At 35.3% G+C, this 20,226-nt stretch overlaps 1 protein-coding gene and 1 long non-coding RNA gene across 2 annotated transcripts in view; one reads left to right on the top strand and one right to left on the bottom strand.

The window, feature by feature from the left end:
- Window positions 1–3,351, top strand: part of LOC106952243 (uncharacterized) — a 9,411-nt gene extending 6,060 nt beyond the window's left edge. The window contains exon 2 of the long non-coding RNA XR_001425944.1: window positions 344–3,351. This is a non-coding gene — a long non-coding RNA (uncharacterized LOC106952243). The remainder of the gene's footprint in view (window positions 1–343) is intronic.
- The window catches only part of LOC106952242 (metabotropic glutamate receptor 4), a 168,312-nt gene that overhangs the window by 54,699 nt on the left and 93,387 nt on the right, over window positions 1–20,226 (bottom strand). Inside the window, exon 3 of the mRNA XM_015040243.1 lies at window positions 6,892–7,108. Coding sequence (XP_014895729.1) covers window positions 6,892–7,108 — 217 coding nt within the window. The remainder of the gene's footprint in view (window positions 1–6,891; window positions 7,109–20,226) is intronic.

The following is a 20,226-nucleotide window of genomic DNA, read 5'->3' on the forward strand; positions in this document are numbered from 1 at the left end:
TAATATGGTTTATAAGAATAGATAAATGTCAGCAAAAACAATATATATATATATATATATATATATATATATATATATATATATATATATATATAAAGACCCTTTGAAAATCACCATGCTGCTGACTTTACCACTGCTTTGCCTTTTTTGAATAATTGTGCACTGCATCAGTATCATTGTCATATGATCGAACAAATACAAAATATATCAATTTAGATTTTTGCTTTTATAGATTTATTAACTCGAGGACAAAAACCTATTTTTAAATGGAAATGATAGTTGACTGCTCAAATATGGCTGTTTAATTAAAATTTATTGGATTAATCAAAATGTTTTTTGTCAGTGATCCAGAACACAATGGAGCTTATAAGGAAACAGAAGAAATAAGGAGGATGCTGGGATCTGAAGTGAATGAGGTCAGGAAGACGATGATAATCATCATCATCAATCAAGATTACAAGTGATGCGACCTGAACACGGCATGCTGCTTTCTTTTGCTGCACAGTATGGATCCTTTCCAAATGTTAGATGCCATTGTGAGACCAGTAAGAATTTGTCTTAAAGCTCCAAACAGAAACGGATGGATGCCCCTTGACAAACACAAATATCCATTAAATGCGTTATGTTTATTTTTCTCTGAGAGAAAGATAAAGATATTATCTGACAACAGGAGAAATACAGTATGCTAAAAGTACAAACCTATCAAGAAATTAAACTCATACTAATTTTGATTTGTCACCTTACATTTCAATCTTGTATTGATCTGGTAAAATGACTAATCCTGATCTGTGTTTTTCACAAAATTGTACTGTACATATTGACCATTTTCATTATGAAACTTTGTAATTATGATGACTACACTGATGATAAAAATGTCCAGCTGGTAGGTAACTATAAGGCAATAAGAAGCAAAAAGGGTTGCAGGTGATTTAAATGTTTTATTTTGCTTCAATATCCACATTGTCTGGACAATGAGATACTTACGTCTTTCATCTTGAATTATTTATCTCATGTTTTTAACAAACATTATATGCAAAGTTGCAATCCTATAATTATCTCGCTTAATACCTTTTAATTTACAAATGGACAAGCACAAGTCTTTTTCCATGTGATTTCTTTTTTAGTGCTTATCTTTGAATTTTACATCTTATCCAGTACGTATTACTCAGGAGAGTGAAACGGGGTAGAAGGCTTCGCATTCAGCAACAACACCTTTGAGATGAAATACTGGTCACCTCCAAGAAAAAAGGAAGTCTGAAGGTTACCAATTCACAGCTCTATATTCCTTTTTCTCTCACCGCGAAGAGAGGCCAGCAAAGACCAAAACAACCCCACCTGGAATTCATATTTACCTTTCATCATCATCCGCTTCTTGCTCACAATGTGCACAGATATGTTATTATCGCTCCTTAGAGAGAAAAGTCTGCTGGTACAACGGCAAACAGGTGACTCCAGGGCATCTGGGGTCATTGGTATGGAAGATAATTCAAATAATTTGCCTCATCAGGTATTACCTTTGTGTATTTAACTCTTACTGATCCCGTGTGATTTGGTAAGAGCAGCAGTCGTGTTAGTATTTACAGATTGTGTAGAATTTTGTAACAGACTGATTAGTTTGCTTACTTAATGCTGTTGAAGCAGAGCGCAGACTAAAATTTCTCGTAAGACCTCAAGCTGTAAGCTAATCATATGTAGAAAATGATCTGTAGGTTCTTCTGGGCCTTTTAAACTGATTTGATTTGTTAAGTGTTGATTGAAGAAATTTATTCACTCACAAAGAAAATCTGATGAGTTCTATGAGTCTAGCTTTTTCCATATCTGAGGAAATTCTTGTTCATATTCATAAAAAAAGCTTACAGAATCAACATACTTTACATGATCACTGAAGAAAGAGAAACTATAAAGGTTTAGGCTGACAACTACTCAGGGTAAAAGCATACTAGAGTGGGCCACCTGTATTGGTGGGGGTTAGGAACCACAACAGATTGCAAGTAGCTTAAATCTTCAAATACATGAGGCAACTATTATAATAATTGCCTATTATAATAGTTGAAACACCAAATGTATGTTAGTGTGCGTTTATATACACAGTGGGAACCATTTTGTCAGTTCTTCAGGAGTTAACAGCCATGGCTTTCTTTCTTTATCTACGCTGTTGGTGGTTCAGCTAATCAAGGACAATGAAAAGCACTTCTGGATTGGCTGCTCTGCAAACGCCAGCTAAAGGCGTGTCATGAAGCATTGTGCAATATTTCATTTTCAAAAGCTACATTTTCTTCTGAATGCTTAAGATGAACTCTACAAAAGAAATCTGTAAAATGGCAATTTTTTGGTGAATAGGTGAATCCATGAATACTGAACTGTGAATAGGTGGGCATCCACTGAACTCTGTCAGTGCCACAACAAATGGTTATCAAGGCAGAAAAATGACAATAAGGTTGCTGAATCAGCCTCACTGAATCAGCATTTTTGTTCACTGTATCACATAATATTCCTGTCCTAATATCCAATTTTTTATTGGATTGTTGTTCTGAGTGTCCACACTATCTGCTATACTACTAGCAATGCAAGGAAATAACAAATGTATTTGCATTGTGTGTATTCATACATTAGAGGAACTTTCAGATCTTCCAGACAAACAAGAGAAAAATACTGTTCCTACATTGATAAAGAAGTATGCTAGGCTTAGATCTATCAATCCGCTTTGAGTTATTTGAGCCAATGCTACAAAGATCTGATAGTATGCAGGTAATCCAGTATCACATTTAGCACCTTGCAGTTCAGAGAAACAAGACTCGAGATCCAATATATCGCCTACAAATGTTACATTTAACAGTAGGTGGTTTTTGGACCATTTTCCTGTTGTTTTCAACACCTTCCAAATAGGGGTGTAGTGTTATTTGCTAAAATGCCACAAGGCATTGAAAATGCTAATGACACTTTCCTTTGTATTCTAGAGTGATGGATATTATAAACATCTATGCTATATCTTAGTAGCAACACGACTTTGTACCACCTCATCTTGCTTTTTTTAATCTTTCTAAACCAACATGGCTATTTCACAAAATGAGCTTATTTTCTTGGTTGTACAATTGGCTGATTTGTTGAGAAAAAAATACATTTTCCAAATTTGAGATTCTTATTAAAATCTTGTTTATGTATATCTGTGATGATATATAAAGGAATGATTTTAAAAAACTAACAAACACTGAGCTCTGTCTTTGGGGTCTATGCTCACATCTTTGTTGGCTGGAAATCACAACAAAACTTGCGTTGTTTATACCATTTTACCTGCACCCATGTTAATGTGTGATAGGCTGTCACCAATAAAAATCATGTTCTTAGAAAACATGACTTTCTAAGTTTTCTTCATGATTAGAAAAAATTAACTTTCCTAAGTATATGATTTGAAGTGCTATTTCATCTTTTTTTTTTTTTTTCAGAAAGTCTAATTGTCTGACATTTTTTTCCCAAGTAAATGGAAAAATATCAGTTGAAAAATATCCATGGTCAGGGCCTCTGAGTGTGGTGCATAAGGTTTGGAATGATTGCCTCCTCCTTTTATGGTGTCTAGGGTGGAATAATAAAGCTAATAGGAAGGATGGAACCATCTTGATATATTTTAGAGCAACAGCTCTTTTACTGGGTAACGTTCCTCACAGGAGATATTTTTCAATGAGGTCATACCTTATTTTATGAGCATAGCTCGCCTCATTTGTTTTAAGTGATGGTCAGATCTTATAGTGTAGATATGTTTATGAATTTCAGATGGATCAAGTAAGGTGATTTTGGTCTCCTTTAGAAATGACACAGCAACTTCCAGCTTATCCCAGATCTATTCCTTTCCACAAACTACTATGCTAGAGGAGCTCCGAAAGTATTACAGTGGATTGGCAGATAAAGTACGAGTAACTTTGGGATTCCCATCATCCATCTCTCTTGAATTGAGACAGAAAGAGACTTCTGTTTTTATGCCTTCATGTCTTCCCCAAAGGTGATAACATGAAACAGAAGTGGATTGTTTTATTTGGAGACATTGCAAGAGTACATTAGGCCTGCAATATTCATTTTGAGGACATTAACTAAGCAAATCTGATCAAAGTTATGTTTAAAACAGTTTCCAAGGAATATATATATATAATATATATACTGTGCCTACAAAAAGAAAAAAAAAAAAACTTAGATGTTGTTCATCGACTCAGTCTGTCACTTTGTTCTATTAATCTCTTGGGAACAAGTCTGCTGAGGGTTAAGGAAAAACATTCTTTCTGCATGAAGCATCCCAAGGACTTTATCTGAGTAGAGAAATAAATATATATATATATATATATATATATATATATATATATATATATATATATATAAGTTTTTTTTTTCTTTTGTAGGCACAGTGTAAGACAGAGACATCACTGGGGTATCTTAAAGTGCATTTTTTAATTACAGTTGCACTTAGTCAACCAAAGCAGTCAAATATCACGGGAGCTCTTTCAGTAAAACAGAGTAAACACACCTAAAGCAACTGGATGGAGAGTCCAAAAACACCTATTGTTAACTTTGTGTAATATCTGTAGGAGTTATGTGTTTTTAATATACAGATTATTGTCTATCTCTAATAGAAGGTGTTATGACATGGAATCACACTACTCGATAATTCTTCTTGTTGAGTACTTTGCTGATTATAGAAGACCCTCATAGATTTCTTACATTTATGCTTTTTTTTTTTTGGTCACACTTAGAGGTGTCAGATCGACTATTATATTTTTTTCGAACAATCACAGTATGTATAAAAAACTGTTTTTTTTAACTGTGGTGTTCTTTCTTAAGGGAAAAAAAGCTATCTAAATTAACCTAGCTCGATGAGAAATATATAATTCCGTATTTTTGCTGTCCATACCCAGGTTTGACTTCTTACCTGTTGAATCAAAAAATCCCTTTTAAATCCTGACAACAGGACGAAGGCTAACATATCTCAAGAACCAAAACATCACACACTGATCTAAAGAAATGCAAAACAAATGAGAAAATAGTTGATTTCTAACAACCTGGAAAAAGTTACAAGCCATGTAACTTTGGGACTCATATTCCACAAATGGAGAAAACATGGAACAGAGAATGCACCAACAATTCTTCTAGGATGCCACAAATGAATACAGAACAGCATTTAAGTACTGAAGGCCTCACTTTCCTCAGCTAGGGTTGATGTCTTAGATTTGACAAGTTAGACTGGAAAAAGAGGCATCCATATAAGTTTCAAGGTCAAAACTAATGCTAGCCACAACAAACTTTCTGATGATCATCCACGGAAATGTTAAAGGCGTAATTCCAGTTAGAAGACAATTACTGTTTCAGATAGAGCCAGTTTGCTTTGGATAGCTATTTCCCTTATTGAGTGAAATCATAATTTGAAAATTGCCTTTTGTGTTTACTGAGATTTTCTCTGTCTGATATTAAAATGTATTAAATAATCTGGAATATTTAAGTGACAAAACAGCAAAAATAAAAGAAATCTGTGATGGATAAATACTTTTAACAGCCCTTTGTGGCGTTAAGGGAAAATCAACATGCAGGTGTGATTCAGAGAAAATAGATATGAGCCTAAAATACAAAAAATACAGCAGAACATCATCACTGTTGTTTCAAGCTTCTGTTCCAGGTGTTAAACTTAAAGACTTAGACCTGACAGTCTTTCAGAATTAATATGACAGCTAGAATGTGCTTACTTGTACATTCAAGCAACATAAAGCAACATCTCCTCAAAATGTTTGGCAGCTATGAGTAAGAATGTTACATGGGCTTTCATTTTGTCACAATGTCTTTTTTTAGAATGTGAGTTTAGAAATCGAGCAGTTCCTAAAAAAAAATGCACCTTTTTGTTCACTTTGTCTTGGTTTGTTATGTGTGTATGGTTGGGCTCAGAGTATGCACTAAATGTAAGCTTCACACCAGTAGCCTAGTGAAGGGTGAGAGGGCACCAGTAGGTCAGCAAAGGAAGCTGTGAGCCTGATTAGTAGTTTGCAACCTGTTTTCTTCTGCAGTTTCTTATTTTTATACTGACAAAAAAGCTGCCTTGAAGCTAGCAAGCACACACATACATGGATGCACTAATAGGTGCATCCAAACACACGTCCTGTCTAGCAAAATGGCAAAATCATTACTTATCTTTTTATTTATTCATTATTTATCCTTTTTAGGAGTAATATACTATGGTAGTAGATTCTTTGAGAGAATAATCTGAAATCTACTCCCAATCACATCTGTTTGTTTTTTGACAATCTGAATCTTTTTGTTTGTCTGATGCTGAATCATGTCACAGAAAGTTTAAGTACTTGAAATCTACCATGATTTGTAATCTGTCAGCTTTCTGCCTCTGCTCCTTAGTTTACTTAAAACAATAGAAATTAAGACACATCTTCTTTCTTTTTTCTTTTCACTGTAAAAGTAATTATATCCTCAAAGTCTAATGATGTTAAATTGTTATATTTAGTTTTGAGTTTTATGGATAATTTACAGGTAATATCTCTAGAATTATAGCACCCTTACTCCCTACAGACACAAAGCTGAAAATCAAATGATAGTAGAGAAAACTATTGTATTGGAAAAAAGTGCATTGAACCAAACCACTCACCATTTTGTGAGTGAGTCAACCTTTAATCAGCCTATTGCTAAAAAAATGATTAAAAATGTAACTATATACTTTACTTTCTTGTGGTCATCTTTTAAACTATTTGTTTACCTCATGGTTCTCCAACAGGTTTTCTCCCCATTATTTACTTTGCAATAACAGTAGATGTAATTTCTTATTTTTTTTGAAGAAATTTATGAGTTTAACTTATTACGCTGAGTCAAGAGACTAAGTGGTGCAAAATGCCATCCGGGGACAGGTGTACTCACCATCCTCCCGAGACTTCTGAATGAAAGCATCAACTCCGCTCTCTCCGTAGTTTCCCTCTGAGGCCACAGTGGAGACAAAGTTCCAGCGCATGGCCTTAACAATGTCCACCATGGCCTGGGCCTGATATGTGTCTGGAGGCACCACACGGGAGAAGAAGTCGTAGCGGGTGTTGTCACTCAGCTCCGGCGCTGTAGAGGCGTAGCTCACCTGGGGTATCTGTACACAGATATACCGATAACATTAAAAGCATAAAGTGGCCTTCAGTGCAGCTGTGGGGAAGGATAACATACCGGCACAAGGCTATGGTGGTTTATACCGCGTATGAAGAGGCAGTTACACACACAAGACAAAATGTTTTGCATAGGATGTAGTGAGAGAAATGATTCTAAAAATGTAAAATTAAAACACAGACTCAACTAGCTCATTGATTTAAAAAAAAAACTGTAGCAATGATAATTCTGCAAAAAGTAGAAAAGAATATTGAACTTAAAAATGATCTTGGGGCAAAAAAGTTTTTCTTCTTTTAAAGTATGGATCTTGTATTGAAATAAATCACTGTTTCTATTTAAGTGTTCCAGGTGTGGAGCATAAATGTAAGTTAGTTTCTGTGATGTGTTCTGAGAGCTCTGTTGTGCAATAACAGCCTGGTTTGGCTATAGATAGTTATTAATAAAGGCCAAAGGCATTTATTACCAAAATTAGTTATTTATCAAAGTTACCAAAATATTTGTATCGGTGGTAGTAAAGTAGTTCAGCCTTGCTTATGAACGCCTACCTGACAGGGTATGGATATTAGAACAACAATAGATGAAGGATTAAGCTCAACACATTCACAGACAGCTTAACTTTACAAATGTATAGAATAAACATAACTTATTTTTAAAGTAAGACAAATTTGTTAATAAGAATTCAATCCTTCAGTTAAGTAGTTTGGTGAACAAACTCACAAAGTTAGTAACACTCAACTAAACTCAACTATGTAAAACTAAGGAACTTCCGAGCCAGTGTGTGTGGAGCTGTGTTTTCTGTCAGGACGGCGGAGGAAATGCTGGTCCGTTGGCAAAATTAGGCGGTGTTTTTTTTTTTTTTTTTTTTTTTTTTTTTTCTGGAGAATCTATCATCATTTACATTCCTTCTTCCAAACTGCAAATAAAGCAGGATCATGATACCTTTAGTTAGGATGAATATTTGCTTTGGATCCAGGGTTGCTTTGAAAATGAAATGCCTCACATTGCCATCAAGTGAAAGCATAGGCGTGTAGAAAAAAGGATTATTTTCATTAAACTAACTTTTTTCATACTGTGATTGATTTGGTTACAGATGTTTGTATATTGGTAGTTTTGCCCGACTCCTGTAAAGATATCTGTGATCCACTACGGAAAGAGAAGGACTACATGCACCACTCAGTAGCATGACATGTAGGTCAGCTAATTATCACAAAGCTTTGTGATCATTTCAATTCCTCACACATGTGATTTTGCTGTTTTTCTAATGGATAAAACTGTGTTTGTGTAAATATAATTTTTCATCCACATGGATTGCTGAGAACAAGACAGAAAGGAGGCAGCAGGGCTTCCTGGTAATGATACAGAGCGTGCCTTTTTTTTGATGACAACTGGCCACGTTTGTGTGTGTCAAAACAAAACAAGATGGAGGAGCAGTCTGCAAAACATGATTTTAATGAAAACAGCCGTGTATTCTCCTAAGCTGTGTCTTCACCACATGCACTGTCTAATATAGACAGCAGACCTGAAGGCTGCGGCACACCTAACCAGATAAGCTTTGATGTGAAACATCTCTCTTAAAGGGAATGTCTCCCAGCCTCCCGTATTATGATGAAAAGTCCAACCTGGCCGAAAATAAAAGGGTATGCTGGTTAAAATGATCTGGAAGTTTTATTGTAGCTTGTCATTGGCCACAAATTAAATGTGAAGCAGTGAATACAAAACTTGTAAATAGATTATTGAATGTAAAAGCTACTTCAGAAACATAATTAGACATGTTCATTTTGAAGCTCAGAATGTAACCAAAAGCAATGTACTGTAAAATGTGATGCTTTCAAAGAAAAAATATATATAAAATAATATTGATGCTAAAATCATTTCATTGTCACATTGGTAACATTGTTACATCTATGCATAGTACTGTATTTAAATGCATCTTCATTTGAGCATTTAGCCGTTTCTTTCTATGGAAGAAACAATAAATCTTTAGAAATGGTGCAATATTTTATCTTCTTATTGAGTTCCTGGGGGAAAAACGCAGACACGCAAGTTTAAAAATGTCTCTGTTGCTGACTTATTTTGGAGCTGTTCTCCTGTATGATGAATGTAAGTATTATCATACTCAGCTGAGAAATCCCCAATCTGGACAGATGCTGGGCCGACATTTCAACAAGATAAATTAAACCACTTGGATAAGTTTTAAACAACTGCACAGCAGTAAGAATAGACAAGATAAAATGATGAAAGTGTTATAAAACTGGAATCCCAGTGATGCCGTTTGTTATGCAACAGATTCAATTACAGATGCCTACTTTATTGTTAAATATAACAGTTAACTAGTAAATCAAACATAAGTTAATACAGTAAATATGAATAAATCTATCTCTCTATTTGTCTCCCCTTCTGTTATATAGTGTACTTTCCTAAAGTACACTATATAAGTGTACTTATATTGTTGCTCTCAGTATTTTCAGCATTTAGGCAATAATTTTGAACAAAATTAGATGTCACAGTGGTATGCTGTGTTAAAAACACGGACCATAACGTGCTACTCTTCAGGCATTGTAAGTCATGATGACCATGTGACAAAGTGGGTTATGGAAAACCTACTAATTTTGTGTCTAAAGGCCGTTTGGTAGCTACTGTAGCTCCTGTCCAAGGGAGAGATTTGTAAGAGTTTGTTGGTGTGAGGGGGTCAGGAAGGATAATCTCCAGCCTACTTCTTCAAACTTGAGGTGTAAAAGTCCTAAAAACAGGTTACCTGACTGACTCTCATTTAAAATAGTCGACCTACTGGTTGCCCAAGAAACATAGAAGCTGAAAATACCAGTATATGTTTAAGGAAAAAAAAAAAAAAAAAGAAATGCTTTAACATGTCAATCTGATTTCTTTACAACCAACCCAAGAACATAGCAGTAATGTAAAAGGAAAAAATGTTTTCCCTCTTCCTGTGGTATTTGGAGTTTGCTTGGTGTTTTCGGTTTCATCCACAGCAGGCTTATCCGTTCTCATCTAAGCCACTGTAGCAAGTTATGAAATGTATTCATAAAGACAGGTTAGAGGCCACGCTTCCAGAGATACTCCACCTTGATACTGGAAGCGTAAGACGATTTCCTCACAAAGCCACACCACAGAAAAACAAGAAATAATGATATGGAAAATGGGACATAGCACTGACTTTCTTAAAAAACAGAGTTTTGTCAAGCTCACATAATCATTCAGGACAAGACTGGAAGTGATGGTGTGGCTGAAATAGAGGACAGATTTAGGTTTTAAAAAACTCTAATGCACTTTAATTGAAGATAATTTTCAACAACAAAAGGAATTTTAACAGAACAGTCTGTGTTCCCCCTGCCTGGTGTCAGATTTTCTCACTCTGACAACCAACATGTGCTCAGCTGAGAACTCAGCAGAGTGCAAAGCTGTTTAATTGTTGTGACTATTATCAGGTACAGTGTGGGGGCAACGAAAGCAGATTTCTCTCCACACTGCTTCAGCCTGACAATCTGTCAGTTGCAGTGAAGATGACAAGTAGCTTCTCGCAAACAAAAACGTCTAAATTTTTCCTCTTGACAGGAGTATTTCAGGATTCCCTGGTATTAACACAAGATTTTGAGCTGTTCCCAATTGGCATTTCAGCTTATGAGAGCAGTGGAGAAAAAAAAATAAATAAATATGACAGCAGTTAATGCATCTCAGTATAATTCATATCCCAGTGACAGATTGTGTTTTGAATATAAAAAGGAAACTATTTAAGCATCGCCTACCTGCACATGGATTCAGGTTCCATTTCGATCTTTTAAAATTTAATATAAAACCATACTTTCCAGGTCAAATTCTCAGATCAGTCCATGATAGAAAAGCGCATGATTTATTTGTTTTTTTCTTTAAAGAACTCCTGTATAGTGAAATTTTTTTGCATGCTAGTAATACAAGTAATGGATAAATGTTTGTTCTCTGTAGAATCTTGGTAACAACATTCTTTTAGACGGAGGCACAACATTTGTCTCAAATTGCAAATGTCACTGCTCTAAAAAACAACTAACTTTGTTTGCATCTGTAATTCAGACATCTGACAACTCTTTGTGACCTGCTTCATGAACCAAATGGTAAGCATCTGTTTCAATCAAGCAGCACATGAAAAACATGGATGAGCAAACACATCCTTCCTTCTCTGCACATCGGTCGATTTTGGGATTTATTTTAAGTATTGGCAACGGGTCATGACACCACACTCTTGATATCTTTGGGCAGCACAGCGATGCTGCCGCTATGTTGACAAAGTGGCCTGCAATGTGCCCTCCAGTCTGTCAAAGAGAAACAGTTATACCCAGATGAGTGATTGTTAGTCTTAGTGCTAACTTCAAAGAAGTCATAACTAAAAATGAAAATTTACTAATATTTTTTTTGCATTTTTTTTTTATTAAATTGGTAAAAGAAAAGTAGATTTGTAGAAAAATCTGTGTATTCCTGAGCTTCATAACTAAGTATTCATATAGTTAACTGTGAGTTAGCAATACACAATTCTAAAACTACTATCAAAAAATCTCCTGAAAGATGGCCTCTCTCCTTTGTCTGCCAGCAGGTGTCTTCAACTCCTGCTTTTTGAGCATCTGGAGCAGAGAGTTCACTGCTCAGGTTGTATTAAGAGGAGCAGTGAACAAGACAGACAAAAAACTCAGAATCAAACAACAAAAACTGTATGTAATCCATTTTTTCTGCAGAACACTTTGACAGAAAACAGCTCTTAGTCAGGTTGAATGTACAAGTTATAATAATCAGCTTATTCTCAGGTGTGTTTTCAGGAACATCTACCTAAAATTATCTTTAGACAATTTTAGAATATTAAAATGAACATTTTACTGGAATCAGTTCAATTTTCTTAAAGGAAGGAGGGGATACCCAAACATCACACTTTGCTGAAAGTGTAGGAAAAAAAAAAAAAAATCTGTCACCAATGTCATTACAAATGATTATCTTAATTTCTTTATTTTTAGCAAGAATTTTGTGCAATAATATTTTTACTGTATTACATTATTCTCTTCTGCATTATGCTTAGGCTAATATCAAACAAGGTTTTTTCCATGCCTTTTTTTTTTGTAGAAAAAAATGTCAATTTAAATTAAAGACAACAATAAAAAACTTGTAGTCAAAATTATCATTTTCTCCTGGAAAGGTCTACCAGCTGCTGTCACCAATCTTATTTTCTGTAAAAACTACCAAATGTGTTGATCACTTCACTCTTGAGTATGCATTTTTTTATGTATGCTGGTGGAAGTATTTTAGCCTCTGTGCTGTTCTTTATTCCCATAGAAATGTGCCAAACCACTTCTAGATTAAAAAAGGAAGCCCGACGAAGAAGAATGGATCGTTCTCAACATGTCCGTGGTTAAGAGATGACACACATCTCTTTAAAATTAAATTGTCACAAAATGCAAAGCTGTGAGAAATGGCTATACAACAAGAAGCCCCCTCAGCTTCTGCAGCTAATAAGCAGACATTTCCTTTAACACATTAACATGAAAGACGCTGATAGAAACAAGGAGAAAAAATATCCTTCTCCTACTGTTTGAGACAAGTTTGAATTTAAAAACACGGTTTCGTGAAGTCTCATTTTGCTTGCTGTGAGCTCTGGGCTTCAGCACAGTTCTTCTCTGACAGAGGAAGGAAAGCTCACAGTGCAAAAAAGCTCTTTGCTCTAACACAGCAGGAGCTTTGTGTGTTGGCTGCAGCACAGCAAAGGCTGCATTATACCCAAGCACAAGTGGGTAAAATGGCAGTGTGCTCGCTTTATTCCGGCAGAGTTAAACCTGCAGTGTTCTAGAGCAACATGCATTAAATTTACTTAGATTACAACCCCAATTAATGATTAACTGCATGAATACCACAAAATAAGGATCTACGATCAGCAAAAAGTACAAACTCTAATGTACTTTCATTTCAGCAAAGCAAACATCAGCACAAACCCAAATAAGGGAATAATTATTCCCTTCACATAGTGCCTTGATTTAGTTTAGAAATTCAGGCCCAAGCAGAGCGGACAGAGGGTGCAAACATAACAAGAAGTCAGTGAAGTTTTGCAGCAAGTGATGTGGGTAAACAGAGCACCACTTCAGCATCCAGGCTTTGTCCTTAATTGCTATCAGCTGCTGCTGCCACTGAAGAGAGATTAAAATTTCACTTTGGAGCTGTCAGGGTAAGTGGAGCAGCAAATAGCAGAGCTTCTTGAATAGAAAAGCAATTTCTGCATAATGATATAACAAAACACATAGTCTCTGGTACAAAAATGAACAACAGTTGAACACAATAGAGCTCCGTGGCCAGGATTCAGATCTACAAATTAATAAATAAGGATTCACGTGTCTCATACATAAGTATTTTATCATGTTAAATATTTTCCTGGATTTTCAGTGGAAAAGTTGATCAAGAGGCTTCATTAGATCAGAAGATGTTGTGCTACTCCATAATATGAGCCAGCTGGAGTATACAGTGTAGCTGTTGAATTATATTTACCTGTGAATAAAACCTTATAGAGACCCATGAATAGTTTGTTCAGACTTATAGTTGCTACGTAATACAAGGAAGTGGTTGCCAAATACAGTCTGAACGATTCTAGCACAGTGAACCAATCTTAGTCACTTTTCCATTGACATTTAATGAACATGTCATGATCAACATTGTCAAATGCAACTGTGACATTCAGTAATACCACTACATATTCTTCTCCATATCACTAATAAGATTTAATGGCATTTGGAAATTTTATCAGTCGTATTTCTGTTCTTTAGTTTGTTAATCTGACCGAAAACTACAGAAAAGATTGTTGAACGTTCATCAGCAGTTGCCTTTTTTGGAACAGTGTTAGTTATTAATGACCCTTTATGCTTGTGTTTTTTAATACTTTGAATAGGGGTATCCAAGCAATTTGGTAACATTGTCCACTGACATGCTGAGCCCCTGTAGACTGACAATAAAAACTCTGTGCATGTTTCAGACCTTTTCATAACATTTCAATCTTTCTGGGTCGACCTTTAATATTTTGACACTCAACTAAATTGAGAGGAGAATTTCATCCTGCTTTGTCTTCCACACAGACTGACATCAGACTCTTGCAATCATGCATATCACGCTTGGGAATCAAAATCTTTTTGCTGTCTACTTTGGTGCTAATCAAGTGATGGTGACTCTTAAAACATGGATTTGTGAACTGAGCTAATCTCGCTGGTTATAGGCCATTAAACACAGAGGGAGGCACTATGACTGTTTCTCCCCAAATCTTTACACACATGCGATACGAGGTTTATTCTTTTTTTTTTTCTAGGACAAGAGTGTGCTGTGTTGAAGAAATTTAGTTTATTTATGAAAAAAACTAAATCATGTTAATATATCTTTGTGAGAGCAAAGGCACAAAACATTGCCAAGATTAGAAAAAAAAATACTGCTACAATTTAGAATCGTTCTTAAAAGCAAAAATTTGAACCCAAGTATCACACTTGGGCAGGCCAGAGAGCAGAAATGCTGACCTAAACATTGAAGGGTGTGTGGGTGTCTTTGTTTACATGGATGAGTACGTATCTTAGTTTCTTAAAGACTTTCCAAATATTGATTGCTGTGCTGCACTTTGGCTTTGGATGGTCAGATGGGATCCAGAAGCTGTCATCACTTTGATTTTGTCCAGTATTGATGAGACAAATGACCTTTTCTTTTTACTGAGCAGAGTATTTAGTTTGACCTCAGACTGTATTAAAACCGCTGATGGAAATGGAGAGAACATTGCTCATACAATCCAGCAAACTTTTTTCTTCTCCAAAATGTTTCGCCCTGTGAGGGTTTCTGGAAAGACTTTCGGGCAATGCCTGGTAAATGCTTATTATTTTCTCCACGGTTACTGACCGAGTTAAATCTTTCTGCTTTAATAAAGTTGTAACATTGCAATAGGATTTATAATAACTGCTCGCTGCGTAAAGTTTGTGAGCAAATGTATTTCCTGTAAAGTCAGTCAATCAGTTTGAATCCCGGTCTGTGGTCTTTTCTGCTTGGAGTTTGCATGTTATCCCTGTTCATGTGTGGTTTCTCTCCGGGTACTCCCTGCTGTCTCTCACAGTTCAAAAACATGAGTAGTTAACTAAATTGCTCTTAAGTGTGAGTGTTTGTGTCTCTGTGACGCTCTGCATTGGACTGGCTCCTGTCTAGGCCTCTCGCCCAACAATACTTGTTCAGGTCGTATTAATTATTTGTGATTTGTTTTTAAGGCTGTGGATATTTCTGTTCTTTATAGACCTTTTCTACCACACTTTTTCATTCCACTAAAATTTTTAAAACAACAGACCAACAAAACAAAACAAAAAATCTATTATCACAACACTTTCTGAAAGAGTCAGCTTCTTTGGCACCTGGCGTTTTTGGCTTACTCTTCTATTTGAGAGTGTTAATCAATGTCTGCTGGATAACTTTAAGAGGGCTGGTGTCCTTCAATATTTAAATATGTCTGCTTCAACAAACCTGAGTTAAATAATCAAGTCATCAGCAGGACTCTGGAGAACTTGACTCCCTACTGAGGAAATAATCCATCCATTTGATTCAGGTGTGTTGGACCAGGGTCACATCTAAAAGTTGCAGGACACTGGAGTAGAAAATCTAGCATTTGTCTGTTAAAAATCATTTTGGTTTTTTTCAGTCAAATTGTTAAAAGGACTTTTCAAAGCTGTTATTTCCTTAGATCCACCTCTGTGTTCTTCAATTTTTTTTTTTTTTTTGGGTTAAGAGTAGAACTCTGGAGAGTTAAAGGGATTTTATGAGTCACAATTTCACTGTGAATAGAAGGTAAATTGAGTTAAATTATCATACAATTTGTTTTTCATCTGCTATTATTTCATTGAACAGCAAAAAGTGGCATAATTCTAAAATACAGACAGATTTGTGATCATTGTAGAAAAAATAGATTTATGGAGAAAAAATGTTTATATGTCACTTTATGATCTAACCATAAAACTAGAAAGTCAGCTGTTTTATATGTACATTGTAATGAGAGTCATATGACTATATGAACAAAAACAAAATAAACAAAGTTTGGAAAAAAAAAACCTACCAAGTCAAAATGATGCAATGAAAAATGAACATGATTTTTTTGTTCCATTTTTTTAAGTAAAAATATAAAATGCTTCCATTATGCTCAGTTTTATGACATGGATTCCATATATTTAATTGGTTTTCAGAAGATTTTAGTTTATAATTTCACTTCCTACAGTTTTCAAATGTTTCCAAATGTTTTCATTACCACACTTACTGGTATTGCATGTAAACAAGGTTTTTTTTTTTAATTTCAAAGTGATCTAGTGTTTACCTTGAACACATAAACCACTAGTTGCTCTAACTGAAACAATACATCAACCATATAATAATTTCTTTTTTGTTATTAGTTGTTGTTTTTCGTTCCATATTGCAGTTGTTTGTATGCCGACATGATCCATTCATAAAAACCAAACTGAAAATGTCTGAGTGATTTGTAACCATAGATAATGCTTTGTCTGCAAGTGTGAACAGGAGTTATTCCAGATCCTGCTGGATACCTACAGTGCTTCAACTTTCTCTAAGCTACTTATCATCGGTGCTAAACTTAGCAACCTCCATCTGTTATAGACCTTCTGACAAATTGTATGAGGAATCGACTCCCTGTTATCTGGGTCTCTGTCTCTGCTCTCTTTTCAGTGTGTACTAAGGATTGCACCTCCAGCGACCCTTAATTTAAGATGAGGTGAGTTGAGTCCATCATTGAGGAAACGGAGGGATTACTGGTGTTTTTATAGAACCGAAAGGAAATGAAAACTCAGCCTATTGTAGGGCTGAGAGTTGGTGTCTTATTTACTGCCTAAAAACCCAGACCTATATCTCGATCTGTAATCAGTGTTCAAAGTGAGACAACAGGATGTGAATATCCGCTATCTGACCACAGAGGCTGTTACTCCAGCAGCACTTCTGTCAGCGCAGTGAGCCACAGTCAGTCTTAGCTCAGTCCTACAGATCCATCATTGAAAGCATCCTCACACCATCCATCACAGGCTGATATGGCTCTGCCTCCTGCTGCTTCAAGGGAAGCGTGTCATTCAAACCACAGAGGGGGTTATCAAGAGCTGACTGCACTGCATCACGCATGCACACGCACACAAACATCTGCACAGTAACAGAGCGGGAAAATGGTACACATTTCTCTCAACTCCCAACGACTTAAAGAGTCACCCAACAGGTGGCCTGAAAATGAGACTTCTGTTATGGGCAAAAAATTCACAACACTAGAAAACAGCAGGCTGTTTCTATGGGGGTTAAACTACATTTATCTGCAATTTAATGGGAGGATTTAAAGCAGCTCACACTGTCTTTAAATTTATGCCACCCCTGGTAAAATTATGTAATCACTACTTCTACAGAAATAGTTTTTTTTGTTTTGTTTTTTCTGGTATGTAGTAAAACAAGTGAACATCCTACAAGAGAATGGTTTATTTTACATTGGTAGAAAACCTAAACAGTTTTAATGTATTTATTGCCTTTTTATTTGTACATCCTACAAAGCAATATTTTCATCATTGGTTAATGATGGTACCCATGATGAATGAGTTAAAGATATATCATATATATATTTGTGTCTCACTGAAAATTGAAATCTAAATGGTAGTGAATATTCAAACTTTTTTGAAATGTTGTAAACAGATTCCTCTAAGCATGTCTGGAGAAAAGTAGGTTTTAACAACAAAACTTGAAATCAAAATGACTAGGTCTGTGTTATTTCCATATTTTTTTCTTGTATTTTTTTTCCCACAATGTGAATGATATTGTCATATTGTTCAGTTGTTTTTGTTTGAATTCACAGCTTACCCTAATGGGTTGTGCATTTAAAAGTTGAGTTTCCAATAGAAATTCAACATACCAAAATTTTTAATCCTGAAATGTTTTTTTTTTTTTTGTTTTTTTTTTTACATACGTTCTTGTTGGGCAACATGGTTGAACACTGGAAAGTGTGGTAACAAAATACAGAGACAGCAGAAAAAAGTTGCGGTATTGATTTTGTCAAATATTTTCTTGTTGCTTCTTCTTAGATTTGATTAGTTTTCTGTGAACATAAGGAGACATACTGTGCTGTGAAATTGTCTCTCTTCCATTTTATTCACTAAAGTCTCAAAAATGTAAAAATGACTCTGCAATGTCACTGATTCTGTTGCTCCTCAGTCCTTGAATTATTTTTGGAAGAGGGCCATGGTGTATTACTTTCTGATATCTTTACGTTATTTTTTACTGTCAGACAGATTCTATTTAAACTATTTCTTGATTGTACTGTTCAAGCAGCAATCAGTCCCTGGTGTGGCTAGTAAAAATTAACTACTTTCCAAAAATGTAGTTTATCACAGATAAATTCTGATTTAATAACTGTGGAAGTAATTACAGTTTTGTATAAGGCTAGATTGACTTTGGTAGCCTTTTTTCCCTAAATAAATTAAACCATCTTCAGAAAACTGCTTTTTGTATTGACTCCAGTTATCATTGTTTGATGTTAATATTTGTTTGAAGATCTGCAACCTATAAGTAGGAGAAAAGGAAGAAGAAATTAATTCTGGATAAACACAGCACTGGATTTGGGTGGTTTGAAGTGTACTTTAGGGTTTGTTTGTTTATGTCGATTAACTGTATTCCCCCAATCAATTTCAACAAAAATCAAATTTACAAAGGCTGTCATGTTATAATAATGTATAATTTATTATAACAATAATTTAAATACATAAAAAGTAAACTCAAAATGAAGTTTTTCAAAGAAGTTATCAGTTATTAACAGAGCACAAAATTCCAAACCTACATGCTTTGACTGAGCCACTCAAAGCCTTCATTTTGCTTTTCCTTCTGTCATTTAGTGCTGGATTTGCTGATGTGTTTTGTATCATTTTCCTGCTGCAGAATCAGTCACTTTTTTCTCACAGGGCCATGTAAATTTGGATTTTCATCCCTTAATAAAAAACAACTACATTTAAAAACTATTTTTTTGTTGTTTTTATGTGTTGCCTTTGAGAAATATTTAAATTGGTTTGATGTTCTGAAACACTCAACTGACAAAGGGGATAAAAGAGGAAAATCGGGAAGAGGAAAAACACTTTTTCATGTCCTTAGTGAATTATGCATTTCCTTTGCAGTCAAAGCAAAAATAAAACCAAAAAGCAAATTTAGCTGCCAGAACCCTCATTAATAATTTTTATGCATGTGCTGCACCAGAACTCTGAAATTAGACAAACTAAAAGTGAAATATTAAACATCATCAATCCTAATTACAAATGTACTTTTCCTGCTGTAGCAAGTCAAATCTCTGCTGTGAAAATAGGCCGTAAATTTGATTTGGCACACTAATTTACTAGAGATGAATGATGGGCACCAATTAGAAGGCTCCTCATCCAAACAACAAGTCAGCTTTCATAATGGCTTCTACTTGAATCTTATTTGTCAGGGTAAAAATCGAAAGGCTAACTCAGCCTCTTTTATGTTTCTTCAGTCAAGTCAAATCCAACCTGACGGGGTACAAAACTGACACCAAACAGGAACCTCTGTGGCTTTTAACCCAACATGCACCAAACATGGTGGGGATTCCCTGCTACGCTGCATGGCTGATCATCTTTTACCAACAATGATGCAACCAAGAAGACATCATTTTGGCCATTGGAGGTTAAAAAAAATAGCCACAAGCACAAAAAAGTCTTGAATGGCAGAAGTTTAGATAGACAGGCATTCACCATACAGCCATAAAATGAAATACAAGCTTTCTGCACACAGACAACATGAATACCATGAAAAAAAAATGTTATAGGTGTGTGTTGGACTTGTTTAAAAGAAATATCCATCATAGATAGTGGTAATTCAGTGCTTAAGACAAAACTTTACCCAATCCCGTGGCTCTTAAGAGTCCACTGACATCTAAGAAAATGTTTTATTTGGGGTGGGGACTGATCACACCCCAGACTTGAGTAAAACTGACAAGTTCATATCCCCAGAAATGTCAGCAAAATATATTTATCATCAATCATCAAGCACAAAATAAGAGGGAAAAGATTCATAGCATCTCTCTGCAAGGCACGTGTC

This window comes from Poecilia latipinna, unplaced genomic scaffold (genome assembly GCF_001443285.1).
Source record: "Poecilia latipinna isolate Pla-1442-1.1 unplaced genomic scaffold, P_latipinna-1.0 Scaffold502, whole genome shotgun sequence".
NCBI lineage: Eukaryota > Metazoa > Chordata > Actinopteri > Cyprinodontiformes > Poeciliidae > Poecilia > Poecilia latipinna.